The sequence below is a fragment of the Oreochromis niloticus genome, linkage group LG18, assembly GCF_001858045.2.
Source record: "Oreochromis niloticus isolate F11D_XX linkage group LG18, O_niloticus_UMD_NMBU, whole genome shotgun sequence".
NCBI lineage: Eukaryota > Metazoa > Chordata > Actinopteri > Cichliformes > Cichlidae > Oreochromis > Oreochromis niloticus.
The window spans coordinates 32,689,711-32,705,797 of NC_031982.2; the positions used below are offsets into that span (position 1 = coordinate 32,689,711).

The 16,087-nt window shown below is 42.4% G+C and overlaps 1 protein-coding gene across 2 annotated transcripts in view; it reads right to left on the reverse strand.

The window, feature by feature from the left end:
• The window catches only part of adcy8 (adenylate cyclase 8 (brain)), a 137,309-nt gene that overhangs the window by 62,095 nt on the left and 59,127 nt on the right, over nt 1-16,087 (reverse strand). For both annotated transcript variants that reach the window (XM_003452796.5, XM_005457675.4), the window contains exons 3-7: nt 13,433-13,563; nt 13,131-13,242; nt 11,294-11,421; nt 3,650-3,808; nt 591-861 (exon numbers count right to left, since the gene is read on the reverse strand). In XM_003452796.5, the coding sequence (XP_003452844.1) occupies nt 591-861; nt 3,650-3,808; nt 11,294-11,421; nt 13,131-13,242; nt 13,433-13,563 (801 nt within the window). The remainder of the gene's footprint in view (nt 1-590; nt 862-3,649; nt 3,809-11,293; nt 11,422-13,130; nt 13,243-13,432; nt 13,564-16,087) is intronic.

The following is a 16,087-nucleotide window of genomic DNA, read 5'->3' on the forward strand; positions in this document are numbered from 1 at the left end:
CTTTTCTAATTGTACTGTCATGAATTTAATATTGTATGACAGGAAAAGACAGGAAAAACTGGGGTTTGTGCAGTCTGACATGCAGCTCTTGGGTGTTTTGCAGTTTCTCTGAGCACTGTATGATCTAACTTTCTGAGTATTTTCACTCATGCCATAATGTTTGCACGTGCCTGAATGCTCCAGACCAACAAACTGCTTTTATAGAGGCGCTTACACTTGCTGATGATCAATTAATTAAGGGCATTTAATTAGCAGCACCTGGGTTTTACCAGGCTGAGAAGAAACCAGGCTGAGAATGGCAATTAAATAGGTCTTGTGGGCTTGGGCCAGTTTGAAAAAAAGGAGCACTGGAGAATATTAAAGAGACGAGACTCCCATTCATCATAAGGAAACATTTGAACCCAGAAATGGGGTCATTATGTCATTAGCTAACGAGCAGATAAAATTCATTCCCCTCCCCCGAACGTAGAAATAAAGATAACAGTTTAATCATCACTGCAGAAGAAGTTTGCTGCAAAGACAGACGTTCTCTGGCAGGGTGATAAAGTGCATACATCATGACCTGAATTACAAGCAGTGGCGGGACTTACGTTCTCCTTCCCCACGATGTTGTCAAAGGGGAGCTCGGGGCTCCACGAGGCCTCGTTAAAGGTAGCGCTGCTGGCTCGACGGTCGGCCGAGCTGGCCGCCTCCTTCATGATGTCCTCCGGCAGGGAGAGCAGACTCTCCTCTGGCTGCTTTATCAGGTACGTCTCGATGTTGTGGCGGCGAAGGAAGTCATTGCGGTCCTTCCCGTGGCCTTCCTCCACCTCGTAGTCACCGTTTAAACAATCCAGAGCTGCCTTCGAGATGTGGATCCTCCTGAAATGGAGAAAAAAACATACATATTTAAAACATCTTGGGTGCCACTTTAGCTGAGTGGGTGAGAAGGTAACCACAGGCCACAGTGGTCTGGGTTCAAGTCTGACCCACAGTCCTTTGCTTCGTATCTTCTCCCTCTCTCTCTCCACTTACTGCCTGCACTTACTATCCAATAAAGGTAAAAAATGGCAAAATATAAATATATACAACATCATGCCCAAAGGGAAAGAAGTATCCATAGATACAATGTAATCATGTCGCTGATTAGATGTAAATCCATAATTCAGTTCTGGCTTTGTCTCGTTTTTGTCTTCTGCTTCCTGTACTTTGTGTTTTATTGTGTGTGTTATTTGTGGTCTCTCCTCTTTCCCCTCACCCACGCAGCCAATCGAAGCTGCCCCTCCCTGAGCCTCATCCTATTAGAAATCTTCTTTCCCACCATCACATCAAGTGCAGCTCATTGGAGTTCTGTTGCTGAAATTGCAGGATCTTGACCTTACATGTACTCTGAGATGACCGCTTTGACTAGAATTCATATATAAAAATTCATTTGAACTGAAGTGAATCCATGACATAAGTGAAGAACATTTCCTGTGTTTCGCTTTCTTCAACAGGTAGTGATTTTTTCTTGAGGATCTTTTTTATATTGTGAGGTAAACACCTACAGTAACACAGAGAAAATCCCAACAATCAGATCACACCTGTGAGCAAGCTTTTGGCGACAGGGGGGAAAACTCTCTTTCAACAGGAAGAAACCTCCGGCAGAACCAGTCGGTGGAGATGCATTTAGTGATGATTGGAACAAAATTCCACCTCAGATACAAATATGAAGTCATGTGATGCCATCCACATTAGTGCTTTGAATTTGCTTCCTGTCTAATTTGCAGCAAGAGGCGACATCTATGGGTGCAAAAACAAGTCAGATTATATAGAAGTTTATGGGAAAACAACCTCAGCAAACACTTTCCTGATAAGTTTATGGTTTCATTGGCTGGTTTCAGGTTTTGTTGAATACAGCGCAGTGTGACACCACTCTGACAGCCAGCAATTTTGGCTTCCCTTCATTGGCTTCCTGTTAAATCCAGAATTGAATTCAAAATCCTGCTCCTCACATACAAGGTCTTAAATAATCAGGCCCCATCTTTTCTTAATGACCTTGTAGTGCCATATCACCCTATTAGAGCACTTCGCTCTCGCTCTGCAGGTCTACTTGTTGTTCCTAGAGTATTTAAAAGTAGAATGGGAGGCAGAGCCTTCAGTTTTCAGGCCCCTCTTCTGTGGAACCAGCTTCCAGTTTGGATTCAGGAGACAGACACTATCTCTACTTTCAAGATTAGGCTTCAAACTTTCCTTTTTGCTAAAGCATATAGTTAGGGCTGGACCAGGTGACCCTGAATCCTCCCTTAGTTATGCTGCAATAGACGTAGGCTGCCGGGGATTCCCATGATGCATTGAGTTTTTCCTTTCCAGTCACCTTTCTCACTCACTATGTGCTAATAGACCTCTCTGCATCGAATCATATCTGTTATTAATCTCTGTCTCTCTTCCACAGCATGTCTTTATCCTGTTTTCCTTCTCTCACCCCAACCGGTCGCAGCAGATGGCCCCGCCCCTCCCTGAGCCTGGTTCTGCCGGAGGTTTCTTCCTGTTAAAAGGGAGTTTTTCCTTCCCACTGTTGCCAAAGTGCTTGCTCATAGGGGGTCATATGATTGTTGGGTTTTTCTCTGTATGTATTATTGTGCGAGCTACTGTACAATATAAAGCGCCTTGAGGTGACTTCTGTTGTGATTTGGCACTATATAAATAAAATTGAATTGAATTGTTCATTTTCCATTAGAGTCACAACACGCATAAAGCAGGATGGCAGAGGTCTTAGAAGCAAAAATGCTCAGCTTAGGGCTTCACAACATGACCACAGTAACCAGTGGGCGTGGTCGATACTTTTACATGCATTCATTAAACAAACAATCCCTTCTGAGAGAACCTTTTCCTCCGTCATAATAGTTCTGGTTCTGAACCGCTGCCCTACGGTGATGGGGGCAAAGTCTATGCTGTTGGTGACATGTTTGACCCAATGATGGCACTGCCAATAACTTTGTGACTATTTTGTATAGATACATATAACAACACGTGTGCCTAAAAGTTTGGCTGGTACTTTCGAGGATTGAAAGACCGCACTACGTCACCAACTCTCAGAACCAAGAGTTCAAACCAAAGAGTTGAGCAGGTGTTTTCAGTGGCAGAGACACCTTTGGCCAAAGAAGCAGCCAATGTGTACAGGTGTGAATGAAATCCTGCACAGTGTGAGGTCAGTGGCACTGTGGGTGTGAGCCTCACTGTGTTCCTGCACTCATTAGAGGGTGACTGATGTGTGTGGAGCTGATGAAACCATTCAAAGATCTTAAGCTGTGACTGTAAAGAAACATCATGTTTGTAGCACGGCTGGGTTAGGGTGGGCGTTGATAACAGATGCTTGCAGGAAATGTTAAATCAGTAGTTAGAGAGCTAATCTCAGTCTGCCTTTTAAGGTCAAACAGGAACATGAAGATTAGAAAAGTTCCCATATTATGCCACTAAACTATCCTTTTAAAACCTATATGAGGGTAGGTAAAAATAAATGACAGAGGGACTCAGCATAATCACATCTCCTGCTCAGCTCTGGCCATGACATATCTTTACCAAACATCAGTTTGCTTTCTCTGGAGCAACATTTCGTGTGAGTGAATCTTCTGTCTGTCCACTGCCAAGAGAAAAAAACAGCCACAGAAAATTCCTTCCGCTTCCTCACCCTGGGATGCCTCCAGACTCCAGCTTGTTGGCGATGTCCACATCCCAGGACCAGACATCAAACTGCCACTTCCTGAGTCCCAGCACGCCGCACAGTACTGAGCCGGAGTGGATCCCAATACGCATGTCGATGTCGTGTTTCGTCCGTGACCTCACGTATCTGGAAGAAAGCGGGAAAAAAGCGGTTTATTTTTGGCATAGTACTCTTTTATAAATCAGGACTACGGCCCAAAAAGTAATGTACTGAGAAAAAACTGAGAAAACCAGCCGATTTTTGGCAAGAAGAACGAACAAACAACAGACAGAGGTTGCAACTAACTGGCTAGCCGCTCCTATGTTTGTTAATACAGTGGAAAGAAAAGATTAGCTGTGCAGCTTTGCTTTGTGCCATTACAGGGTTTACTGACGGCTGCAATAAATGCCAAAGAACTGGGAAAAAGAACATGGAAGTCTTAGGTTTGTAAAGGTTTGTGCTCTGGAAGAACAAGACCAAAATGGAGATGTTTATCCATAATGTAATGCACAACATTTAAAAATAACCAGCCACCCCACCATCAGCACAAACACCCCATACCAACGGTCAGTACAGTGGTATGGGGTGAAGTTTAGGGCTTGTTTTGCAACAACAGGACCTTGGCACGCCACAGTCCCAGAGTCGACCATGAACTCCTCTGTATACCAAAGTGATCTAGAGTTAAATGTGAGGCCATCGCTCTCAAACTGCAGAGATCACAAGAAAAGCAGCAAATCTACAGCAGAGTGGCTGAAAAAGAAACGAATCAAGGTGTTGCAATGCTCCACTCAAAGAGCTCAACCTGACTGAAATGCTGTGACACGATGTTGAGAAAAATTCAATGAAAATTCCTCCACAATGATGTGAGAGACTGATACAGTCATACAGCTATTAATGCTAAAAATGCTTCTACAAGATGCTGAATCATGCATTTTTCTTATATGAATAATTACATGGTGAAATATGCCGTGTGTTACTGTTACTGTTCATCTCAGGTGATATTATAAGACCTGGTGAGGACCAGATTATTTTTATTGTGTTATTATATGTAAAACCATGACAGATGATGCCAGTGTGTAATTTAGCTTTGTTGACATAGCTGAGGTACCATACTGTATGTAGCTTGAATTTTAAAAAATCACTAAATTACAATGTTTGCTGTGTGAATTTAGACGAACCAACAAACCTTATCCCAGAATTTGTCCACCATATAAAACATGTTGGCACCCCTCAACAATGTCTTGGCTTTCCCCTGACTACACACCAGGCATGTAGTCACTCCCAGATCACATTTACAATCACAGTCCATTCAAATATTCCCAGAAATACGTTTCAAAAGTTACCTGAAACATGTTTAACTCTGAAAACTGCTCAGAATACAAAAGAATGTATAATGTGGTGTGTAAGTGGACTGGACCACTTACATAAGCATGAAAATAAAATGAAAATAAGGCTGTGAATAAACTGAATTAAGGTTATGAAGGTAACAATGGATGATTTTGAAAAAAGTATAAAATTACACACAGGTATGTATATTTGAGTTTAAAAAAAGCAGATCTAATTGACTTCAGGGGCACACGTCTGGCATTAATTTAAAAATATTTCAGGGGTCGCTTTGGGTCGTACCGTGAAAAACACTGTCGGCATTAATTCAGCAGATTAATATACATGAAACTGACCTTTGGTGAAACCAAAGAAACACAGAACATGGAGACAGATAATGCTGCCAGGCAAACACTGTTCATAAGTCCACCAAGAAACGAACACGAAGGCATATCTGTGGCACTTCAACAAAAGAGGTAAAACTGTTTCTGTAGACTCGTCACACCTGTTAATAAATTACTTTCTCATTTTGTACTTTATTTTCCCTGAAACACAATAAAAGCAGGACAGAGTGCGGCTGATAACAGCCTCCGAGGAGCAGACAGGCCTGTCACGCCTCTCCCTCCCTCCTGGCGTTATTACATGCTTCATAAGAGCCGCAGTGAATGTGAGGTGAAAGGCATCCTGGGTGTTTGTGACAGGTGGTTAAAGTCAGTCAACTGCTAGACGACACCTGGAGTGGAAATTAACAAACAACCTCCAGCTAACGACGAGGAGGAGGAGGAGGAGGAGAATGATGATGCTGTGATACTGTGTTGACTCTGCGGGGAAGTTCTTTCTGTATATATATACACATAAATATTTATATATACATATATATGTACATCATCTACAAATCAAAAGGTTGGCAGTTCAATCCCTGGCTGCTCTAGTCGAGATACCAAAGTATCCTCAGGATGTTCCCTCGGGATGAATAAAGTATTATCAATTAATCAATCAATCAAACATACTGAACCCCCGAGATGCTGCCGTCTAAGAGAGCACGTAGAGGCAGAAAATAAATGCTTGTGTAAATGGGTGAATGAGATGCGTTGTATAAAGCGCTGTGAGTGCTGACGTAGAGTAAATAATAATTAAGACAACAGATTTTAATAGAAATCTGTGGGTGGCATCTGGAAGTAGCTGGACTTCTTCCCAGATTTTTGTCCTGATCATCCCCAATCTGTAAGTTTTCTGCACACACCACATTCGTCCTCGTGTCTGCAGCAGTAAGACGGTCTACTTTATTATCAGTTAAAGGGTTTTTGTAGATATCACAGATTTTAAATGAAAAAAATGGATGTAGCCTCTGTGACACTACAGTTTAAAACTGTGTTTGTGTTTCGGCTCCATCATGTTAACTTTTTTATTAGAAATATGTTTGGACAAGAGGCTGTCGGCTAATAGCAAGTTTGGATAGCAAGCTGTATCTATAAGATGTAGAGGCGACATGCACAGACGTGCACAGATGTGCTACTTAGTGCTACGTCAGAGACGAGTAACACCTGAAACCAGGATTTCACTCACAGGAGCACAGACTTCTTAAACAGGCCGTATCACACAGGTATGTGAACATGTGCTGCTGAGGTTTCAAATCAGCACTAAGAGCTGATTAGTGCTAACAGGAGCAGGTCAGAGGAGATATACTCACAACAAACAGTGCAGTCTGTCTCCGCTTCTGTCCCTGCATTCAGCTGTAAGCACTTTCATTTGAAAATCCCATCGTCTTTTAAACACAATTATGAAAATAAAATGGAGTCTATAGCAGTGTTTACAGGTAAACACACCTACTCTACATCGTTAATGCATGAGTGATGTGAGGGTGAGAATATGTCGAATTCTAAATATTAATTTGTAAGTAATGAAATTTGAAATAAGGAGGTAGGAACCGAAAAAGTGTAAACTTCATCCTACTCCTGTTCAAGGATACACATTGTGTAGACTTAGAGATATTCATGAAAACTTGATGTTTTTAACTTTTTTCTTCTTTTCTCTTCTTATTTCATTTATATTTGCATATTCGAATAAATTCTATCTAACTGTAACTGAACAACTGTTATGCTTGGATGGATGGATGGATGGATGGATGGATGGATGGATGGATGGACGGACGGATTGATGGATGGATGGATGGAAGGACGGGTGGATGGATGGGTGGGTGGGTGGATGGATGGATGGACGGACGGATTGATGGATGGATGGATGGAAGGGTGGATGGATGGATGGATGGATGGGTGGATGGATGGACGGATGGATGGATGGATGGACGGATGGATGGATGGATGGATTGATGGATGGGTGGATGGATGGACGGATTGATGGATGGGTGGATGGATGGACGGATGGATGGATGGATGGATGGATGGATGGATGGATGGGTGGATGGATGGACGGATTGATGGATGGATGGATGGGTGGATGGATGGAAGGATGGATGGATTGATGGGTGGATGGATGGATGGCCTGACGGATTGATGGATGGATGGATTGATGGATGGACGGATTGATGGATGGACGGATGGATGGACGGATTGATGGATGGACTGATGGATGGATGGATGGGAAGATTGATGGATGGACGGATTGATGGGTGGATGGATGGATGGATGGATTGATGGATGGACGGATTGATGGATGGACGGATGGATGGACGGATTGATGGATGGACTGATGGATGGATGGATGGGAAGATTGATGGATGGACGGATTGATGGGTGGATGGATGGATGGATGGATTGATGGATGGATGGCCTGACGGATTGACGGATTGATGGATGGATGGATTGATGGATGGACGGACGGATGGACGGATTGATGGATGGATGGATGGATGGATGAATGGATGGATGGACGGATTGATGGGTGGATGGATGGATGGATGGATTGATGGATGGATGGATTGATGGATGGATGGACGGACGGATGGATGGATGGATGGACGGATTGATGGATGGACGGATTGATGGATGGATGGATTGATGGATGGACGGACGGATGGACGGATTGATGGATGGATGGATGGACGGATGGATGGATGGATGGATAGAAAAAACTATCCATCTAAGAAGACGTTGGCAGTGACACCAAAGTGTTTGGTGAAGCAGACAAACTGTGAGTTCTTGAACAGCAGACGGCGATAAACATCAACACAGGGAGAGACGGGCTGAATTTCTGCAGACTGAACTCTCTTTGGAGCCTCCTGTTTCTATCCTCCCAAACATCTGGTTCAGACTGCCAGGTGTCATGTGAGAGCTTCACATCGTTACCCTAAACTTTGGACTTTTTTCTGTGAGGTTTCTTTGTACTTGTACTCCCTGATTGTGTTCCCCTGCTGAGCTGCAATGGATGTGCTAAAATACCCTAAAGATACAGAAACCTTGGAACATTTCCACCTCAACTGCCTCAACTGCCAAATAAGACCACGGACAGCCGAGCAGCTGGATTCCTCTCAGATAACAGTGGAATAGTATTCCCCTCCCAAAAGTCCAGCAAATCGTTGCATTCATTTATTCACTTTTTACAGCGTTCCAACTTTTAAGGAAGTGGGTTAGTATTTCCTCTCTTTATTGGACGAGTCAGGAACACTGTGGTCACACCTTTACACTGCCTCAGAAACAAGTAAAAACCTGCTTTATTTGAACAATATAAGCAAATCCATCTTCTCTTATTCCAGCTTTTGCTAAACTGATTGGTGTTGCAGCAAAAAGTGGACTCCTGTGCACAGCTCACCATCTTGACATGACGATACTGAGCACAAATCTCACAGCTTATCCACCCTAATCCGTCTCTTTCCTCTGAACATCAGTCCTCCTCTCCTCTCTCACTCTGAAATCAATGCAAGGGGTTAAAATGCTACAGCAGCACAGACGATCGCTGAAATAAAATAAATCAAAGCACAAACTCCAGCGTCTGTGAGCCTTTTAGACAAATCTGAAGAAGAACTGACTTTTTCTCCTTTCCTATGAACTACTCATTTCACAGTCTGATACAAAGATCTATAAAGCCCTGCTGTGCGTTTCAAAATACAATACAAGCACTACAAACACGTTTTCTTGCATTGGGCGATGCATGGACATCTGTTAACTCGAATGTGCATTATTTGATACTGATTTTGTGTTGAAACACAGCTGGAGATCAATTGTCGTGCATGCAAATATTGCAGGGAGGCTTTTCCAACAGAACAAGATCATTTACAGATACTAGGACAGTCATCCGGTACCTCGGGGTAAAAGAAATTTATTCTTCTAAGATGATTCCTGCAGTTACAATGAATTCATTCCACCATGAATTTGCTCTATTCATACAAAAACAGAGAAAGAAACTCGACTTTGATTTAAAAGGATTTCTCTCCAGCTGCACCATCGATGCACCAAAATAAAGGTGCATTTTTTTATTACCATGTTTTATCTTTTAAGTTACAGAGAAGATTTAAAAATGTATTTGTAGTCACATGTTTATTTATACACAGCTGTTTAAAAGGCGTATTTACCCATGTCCCTCACTGGTTAGAGAAAATCCTCTTGTGAAACATCAGTATGAGGATTTTGGCGTTTTGTATCTTGGCAATCTAGGGCAGACCAAGAGGCACTGCATGCTAATACCTCTCAATCCCATAATAAAGCATCTCCTGCTTTATAATATTTTAACTCTAACAGGATCATATTTTACAATATGAGCATTATTTTTGCTCAAAAAGATCTGAAACTATCAACTGACACCATAAGTTGATGAAGAAACTGTCAGCTGAGGATGCTGAAGGAATGTTTTACCCAGAGGAGCTTCCCTTTCAGCCCTTAGAAGGTATGAAGGCACATCTACATCTGCTCCACTTTTCAGAAAGTGAAACTACGTCCATCTTTTAAATCAGTCATCCAGTCCCTTTGCCTGCTGTTTCAGACACTGGGAAGTGGAAATCTTGCAGGAGGAAGGACGCACACGGACACACTCGTTTTATAAACTTGATGTTGGTAAATTAACATTTGATCTTTATCCTTCTTCATTAGAACAATGGACAGAAAACCACATTTTCCAACACTGACCAAATCTACTGAACAAGAACATCTAAAGCCATCGAGTGTGCTGCCTGCATCGCCACCTCCCTTTGCCCCACACGTTGTCTCAGCTACATATTCTGTTTGCATGGACGGGGTTGCCATTTCCGGAGCATCATATCCCATCCAGGAAATAACTGCTTGGTTAGAGTAAAATCATGACCAGGCCAAAAGTCAGCATTTAAAAAATGGGAGGAAAAATCATTTGCAAAATAGCTAAAACACCACATCTAACTTGGTTTATTTACATCAGTACCACTCATTTAAAAAGTGCAGATTCTGATTAAAAAATATTGGAATTAGATCCACTTTTAATGTATAGTCCTCTTTTTCCAGGGGCTGAAATATAATTGCGTAAAGCACTCGAAAGCTGTCTCATGGACAGGTGTGCGTTCCTCCTTTTATTATTTCTTCATACATTAAGTGGAGAAAAGGGCTGAAGATGATTCCAAGTGTGTCATTTGCATTTGTAAGCTGTTTCTGTGAACCCGAGTGTTGTCAAAGGAGCTCTCTGTGCCAGTGAAGCAGGCCATCCTCAGGCTACGAACAAAAAACAAATGCATTAGAGCGAGCGCAGCGACATTAAGAGATGTCAAATTTAAAGCTTGACGAGACAAGAAAAAGAAGAATGCGCCGAGGAGCGATGCAACATAAAACAGACCTGGAAAGGTGGACGATCGCAGGATCCTTTCCATGGTAGATAAAAAAAGCATTTCCACATGAGGCAGCCATATCTTTATCCAAGCCTACCATCCAAGAAAGACTTCACAAGGAAAAATCTGATATCAAACATATTAGTGCATAATCTGCAAACCAATGATCAGTCTCGAAATTAGAATAGACCAGAATAAACTGTGCCATACTAAATTAAAAAGCTCTGGCACAGCGTTCGTTAGACAAATCAAAGTAAGACGGGAAGAGTCTGAAGAAGGCTTGAACCAGATCATCACTTTGAAGGCAAGAAGGAAGCAATGTGTTGCATGGACATGCATGGCTTCCAGCTTCCAGTGAGTCAGTACGCTGACCCAAAACATACTGTGAAAGCAACACAGGAGTCTTTGATGGAAAACAAGTGGTCTGATCTGAAATCAACTGAACTACAGTTCACCTATTTAGGGCACAACTAAAGGCACAAACAGCTGATGACAGCTGCAGTAAAAGCATTTCCCTACAACACGCAGCTTTGTTAAAAAGTAAGGACAGTAGAAGAAGACAGCACCTGATGGTTTTGATCATGCTGAGGCCCATTTCCACGCAGCAGTGGGCGTGGTCCGGCCTAGGCTCCGGCAGACCAGACACGCAGTAGTAACAGTCTCCCAGGATCTTTATTCGTAGACAGTGATGCTCCTGCAAGAGACAAACACCATAACCATAAAGGCAGAAAACCTAAGCAATGACTATACCTGAGATAAGAATTAAAGATGAGTAGAAATCATAAAAAAAGGAAAACACAGAAAACATATCAGGTTATCTGTGAATTCCTTCTCTGACTGTGAAATTGCGACCGGCCAAGCATGACAGTCTGAAATGTTCTGCAATCTAATATCAGCTGAGTCGTACACAGTGGATGTAGAATCAGATATTCACTGTGTTGTTTTGAATAAAATATTTATTCTACTGGAGCGTCTTTATTCAGTTTTCATGAGTCCCGACAGCCATGAGCGGCTGTCGCAGAAAAGATGAGCTCTGGGCTCCAAAACCATACACGCACAATCAAGCAGTGAACATGTGGAAAATTCTATTCTTATGCTTCATTTTCAGTAATTATTTTTATACAACATACAACCGGGAAAACTGTTTTTAGTGATAGCCTGCCACACCGAAACAAAAATTAAATAGTTTATGTGACCATTTATATTGTATAAGTACGTATTTTTCCAAGTTTTAACCAGCATCTTGAATGGTGCGCTCTACTGCCAGAAGGTGGCAGTAAAGGCGCTGAGAAGCTATCCTTGCAATTCCTTACCAGCTAGCTAGCAAGATGCAAGTCTGCCACAACAATGCAATTTTCAGTTCAATTCAGCTGCATTTATAGAACCCTTTAGCATTTAGCAAGGTTACTATACTACAATAACAAAGACAGAACCCCAACGATCAGATGATCCCCGCGAGCGACGCCTGGTGACGCTGTGGAAAAACACCTCCCTCATCCACAGTGACATCCTCAGAGACTTTAGTTTGCTTTCTCTTAACAATAAAGCAAGCGTTCACAAACTCTACATGGGGAAAAGTGTTTCTATCTAAGTACTGATTGAACATTATAGCATCTATGACAGGTGTGTCGAACTCCAGGCCTCGAGAGCCGGTGTGCTGCAGGTTTTAGATCTCACCCTGGGTCAACACACCTGAATCAAAGGATTAGTTCATTACCAGGCCTCTGGAGAACTTCAAGACATGTTGAGGAGGTCATTTAACCATTTAAATCAGCTGGATCAAGGACACATGTAAAACCTGCAGGACACCGACCCTTGAGACCTGGAGTCAGGCACCCGTGATCTATAAGATTATTAGTTTAAACCGTTTGTCTTTGAACCTGAATTTCAGTATCCAATTCTGCCTAACACAATTTAACATTATTTTAACAAAATGCGAGTCCCATCGTATAAAAAGTCTCCACATAATCAGCCATAAGTCATAAGATCGGGTGATGTAGTGTTTGACAGATGCGGCCCGTGGCTGAGGTGAGGCACTCAGACTCACCCTGAGTCAACGCTATGAGTCAAGGCAAAACAAAACTCATAGAAAACTGCAAATGTGGGCCAAGTTGGCGCTGCTATTTGGGCCATTGTCAGAGGAGGTTCATAAGATAAGTGAAAGTAAATGAAACATTAACCACAGTCAGGCAATCAGCTGTTAGGTAAAGGTTATTAACCTGATCCAGAACACACTGTTCCTGGATCTGCTAAGAGGTCTCTCTAAAGAAATGTAATGTATTAATCCTTTAATGCACAGATGAGCGAATACTTTTAATAGAAAAATAAATTGATTCAAATCTCAAGACAAAAACAGACAATCAGATCATATGCATATATGCATTTGGGATGAGAAGCTCTTACATGTGCGAGGCGGTCGAAGCGTGCAAAGAGTTCATTCAACATTCGCACCAGCTCCTGCGCTGACAGCGTCGTGGAGAGGTTTGTGAAGCCTTTAACATCTGCGAAAAGAATGCTGAATAAAATACGGAAATGTCACTTTAATATCCAGATATCCAAAGTTATGATACTTCATGAGGATTACATTTTCTGTGATGTCAGATCTTGCACGTTTTACGTAAATGTCACAGTTTAGTTGTTAAGAGAAGAAACTCTCAAGTATCTTTATTCGGGCACACACAGGTGTTTTGCTGTTGGACCCTCACCTGACATTCTCGTAGCGGTGGATGTAGATTCTGTGAAACTGATGCTGGAGGTGTTCGTCCTCTACATTTGTCATGTCGTTGATCATTTCCAAAACTACAAAACGAGGCAGGACTGATAACACCAGTCGTTCCTGTTGGGGAGAAAAATGAATCATATCATCGCTTTGAAATGACAAAAAGACACAATACAGGACAATAATATAACATCTGGATATACTGACAAATCACAATGTGTTTAAAAACCCTGACTATTGAACTGTTTTTGTGATTGGCACTTCCATCCATTAATTTATCCACAGGGAGCAGACCAAGCAGAGGTGTTCAGACCTTCCTCTCCCCTGATGCCTCCTCCAGGTCTTTCAGGAGGACTCTGATGCTTTCCTAAGACAGATGAGATACTTCATCTCTCAGCTGTCATGCCTCGGGTCTGCCTGGGGTCTCCTCCCAGTAGAAGCTACTCAGAGCTTCCTGAATGATCAAGCTCCTCACCCTGTGTCTACAGCTGACCCCAGACACCTCTCAGGAAAAGCTCACCAACACTTGTATCTGCGCTCCTATTTCTTCTGTCACCACCCACAGCTCGTGACCATAGGTGAGGCCAGCATTGTCCACAGGCTGGTACATCAGCAGCTTCACTTTCACAGTCAGCAGCTTGAATAACAACAAATATCTGAATTCTACTTGAAGCCTACGAATCCAGAGTGGACAGTCTTTTCTGAGCGAACCAGGTCCTCAGATTTTAAGGCGCTAATTCTCATTCCAGGCACTTCACACTCTGCTGTAAACAACCCTTGTAAAAGCATGAGGCCATCACCCCATGAACCACAACTTTGAGCTCTATTAGCTCAAACCCAACAGTCCAACAGACTTCTGCAGCAGTTTATAGGCTAAGATTTGTCCTGGGACCTCCCCGACCTTACACGGCAACATATGGAAAACAGGAAGTGCTGAGCCATCAGCTGATGTCAGTTTGCACTGAGATGAACATTGAAGTCTGTGTGAGTTCTTCTAATACAGCAGCATCTACTTCCAGAAACACAGGAAGGAAGGTAAACTCTTCTCATCATTACTTTAGATTGTTTCACTTTTAAACTAAATGCTTTGAACTACAGATAAAAAGTGGAAACAGCATTTTTATGGATGAATTCAAAAACTATGTTTGATGTATGTAATGTTTCTATAATAAATGAGAGAACATCAACAGTAAATTATTGAAGGAACAGAAATAAAGCCTTTAAAAAGAAATTACACGAGGGGCTGTGTGTGTGAGAAATGAATTAAAAAAGATGGCTTGAGCTCTGCCAGCCTAAGCTCCTCGAGCAGGATCCTCCAAAGCCTCCGCGCTCGCAGGAACATCACAAGTAAACGAGTTTGTGTTGTGATTTTTGTACTGACATGGTGCCACTTGGCTAAAGCAGAAACAGATTTGGAGTGGGAGCGATGCAGCATCCCTCAGGATTCTTTTGGCCTCGGGGAGCCGCACTAGAGCCAAGCAACTGCTTCTTTCAGATACCGAATACATTAGAACCAACCAGAACGTCACGTACAGTGACATCAGTACACGGCACGCACATGCTCAAAAGCCCTGCAGGTTTTTGGAATATTTTACGCCAAAGGGATGACAGAGGGACAAGTCTAATAGCTGGAAAGGCTCCGAACGAACCAGCTGGCCCTGTTCTACATCTTAAAGACTCACTGTTTAAAAACACGAGAGTAAATCTGCACGAGGCGGGAGATTAGTTTTGCTTCCAATCTGATAAACTAGTTTAAAGAAACTTTGCACAGAATTTTGCCATTAGAGCAGCGATCTGCCTTTTATTCTCTCTGGTGGGTCTTCTGGTGAGATTTTCACTGGAAAACTAAAGTGATATTCCGTTTGAAGAGCCATAAATCTTGAAGACAACATGATGGTTGCACGTAGGCACATCATGTTCTTTCATTGCCATGAATGCACACCGCGGTTCACTATGACTCAGCCCCACATACAGCACTCTGCTGTTGGAATTACTCACCAAAGAGCTCCAAATATGGATTAATCCGCAACTGCAAACAGTTCCCAAAAACTCTACGACTTGAAACACGGGCTGAGGGAAAATATATTTATATTTGATTAGATACATTCAAATACTCCGGGATACTACGAATAACAGGGCTGTAAGGTCGCATGATAGGAAGCGACCTTTCTCTAAGCGGCTGCAATCTGACTTGGACTGACTGCAGTCACGCTCGGAAAGATGGTCAAAGGTTTGCAAATAATTGCTGTTTAATTTATAAATGAGCACAAGTTGCCACAATGTTGCCATCAGTCTGAATGATTCAGTCCATGAGCTCAACTCGAGGGGACTCAACTGGCTGCCAGCTGGTTGTATTCTGGTTTATGTTCCTATAGAACAGGAAGGCTGTCAAGTGCAAATGTAATAATTAAATGTCAATTTCTGTTAAATTTCAATTTCTGTCTTTTTAGACGGAAGCAGATATGTGATTTTCAATGATTTATCACAGATATTTCCTGTATTATGAGAAACAGATTGCGTATAATTGCTGGCTTGACCTCATTCAATCACAGACTGATAACAGACCGACTCCGTTTTATGGCAACATTTGTTGGTTTTAGTGACAGTGTTGGTGTTCTTGATAATCTCATTTAGCACCAAA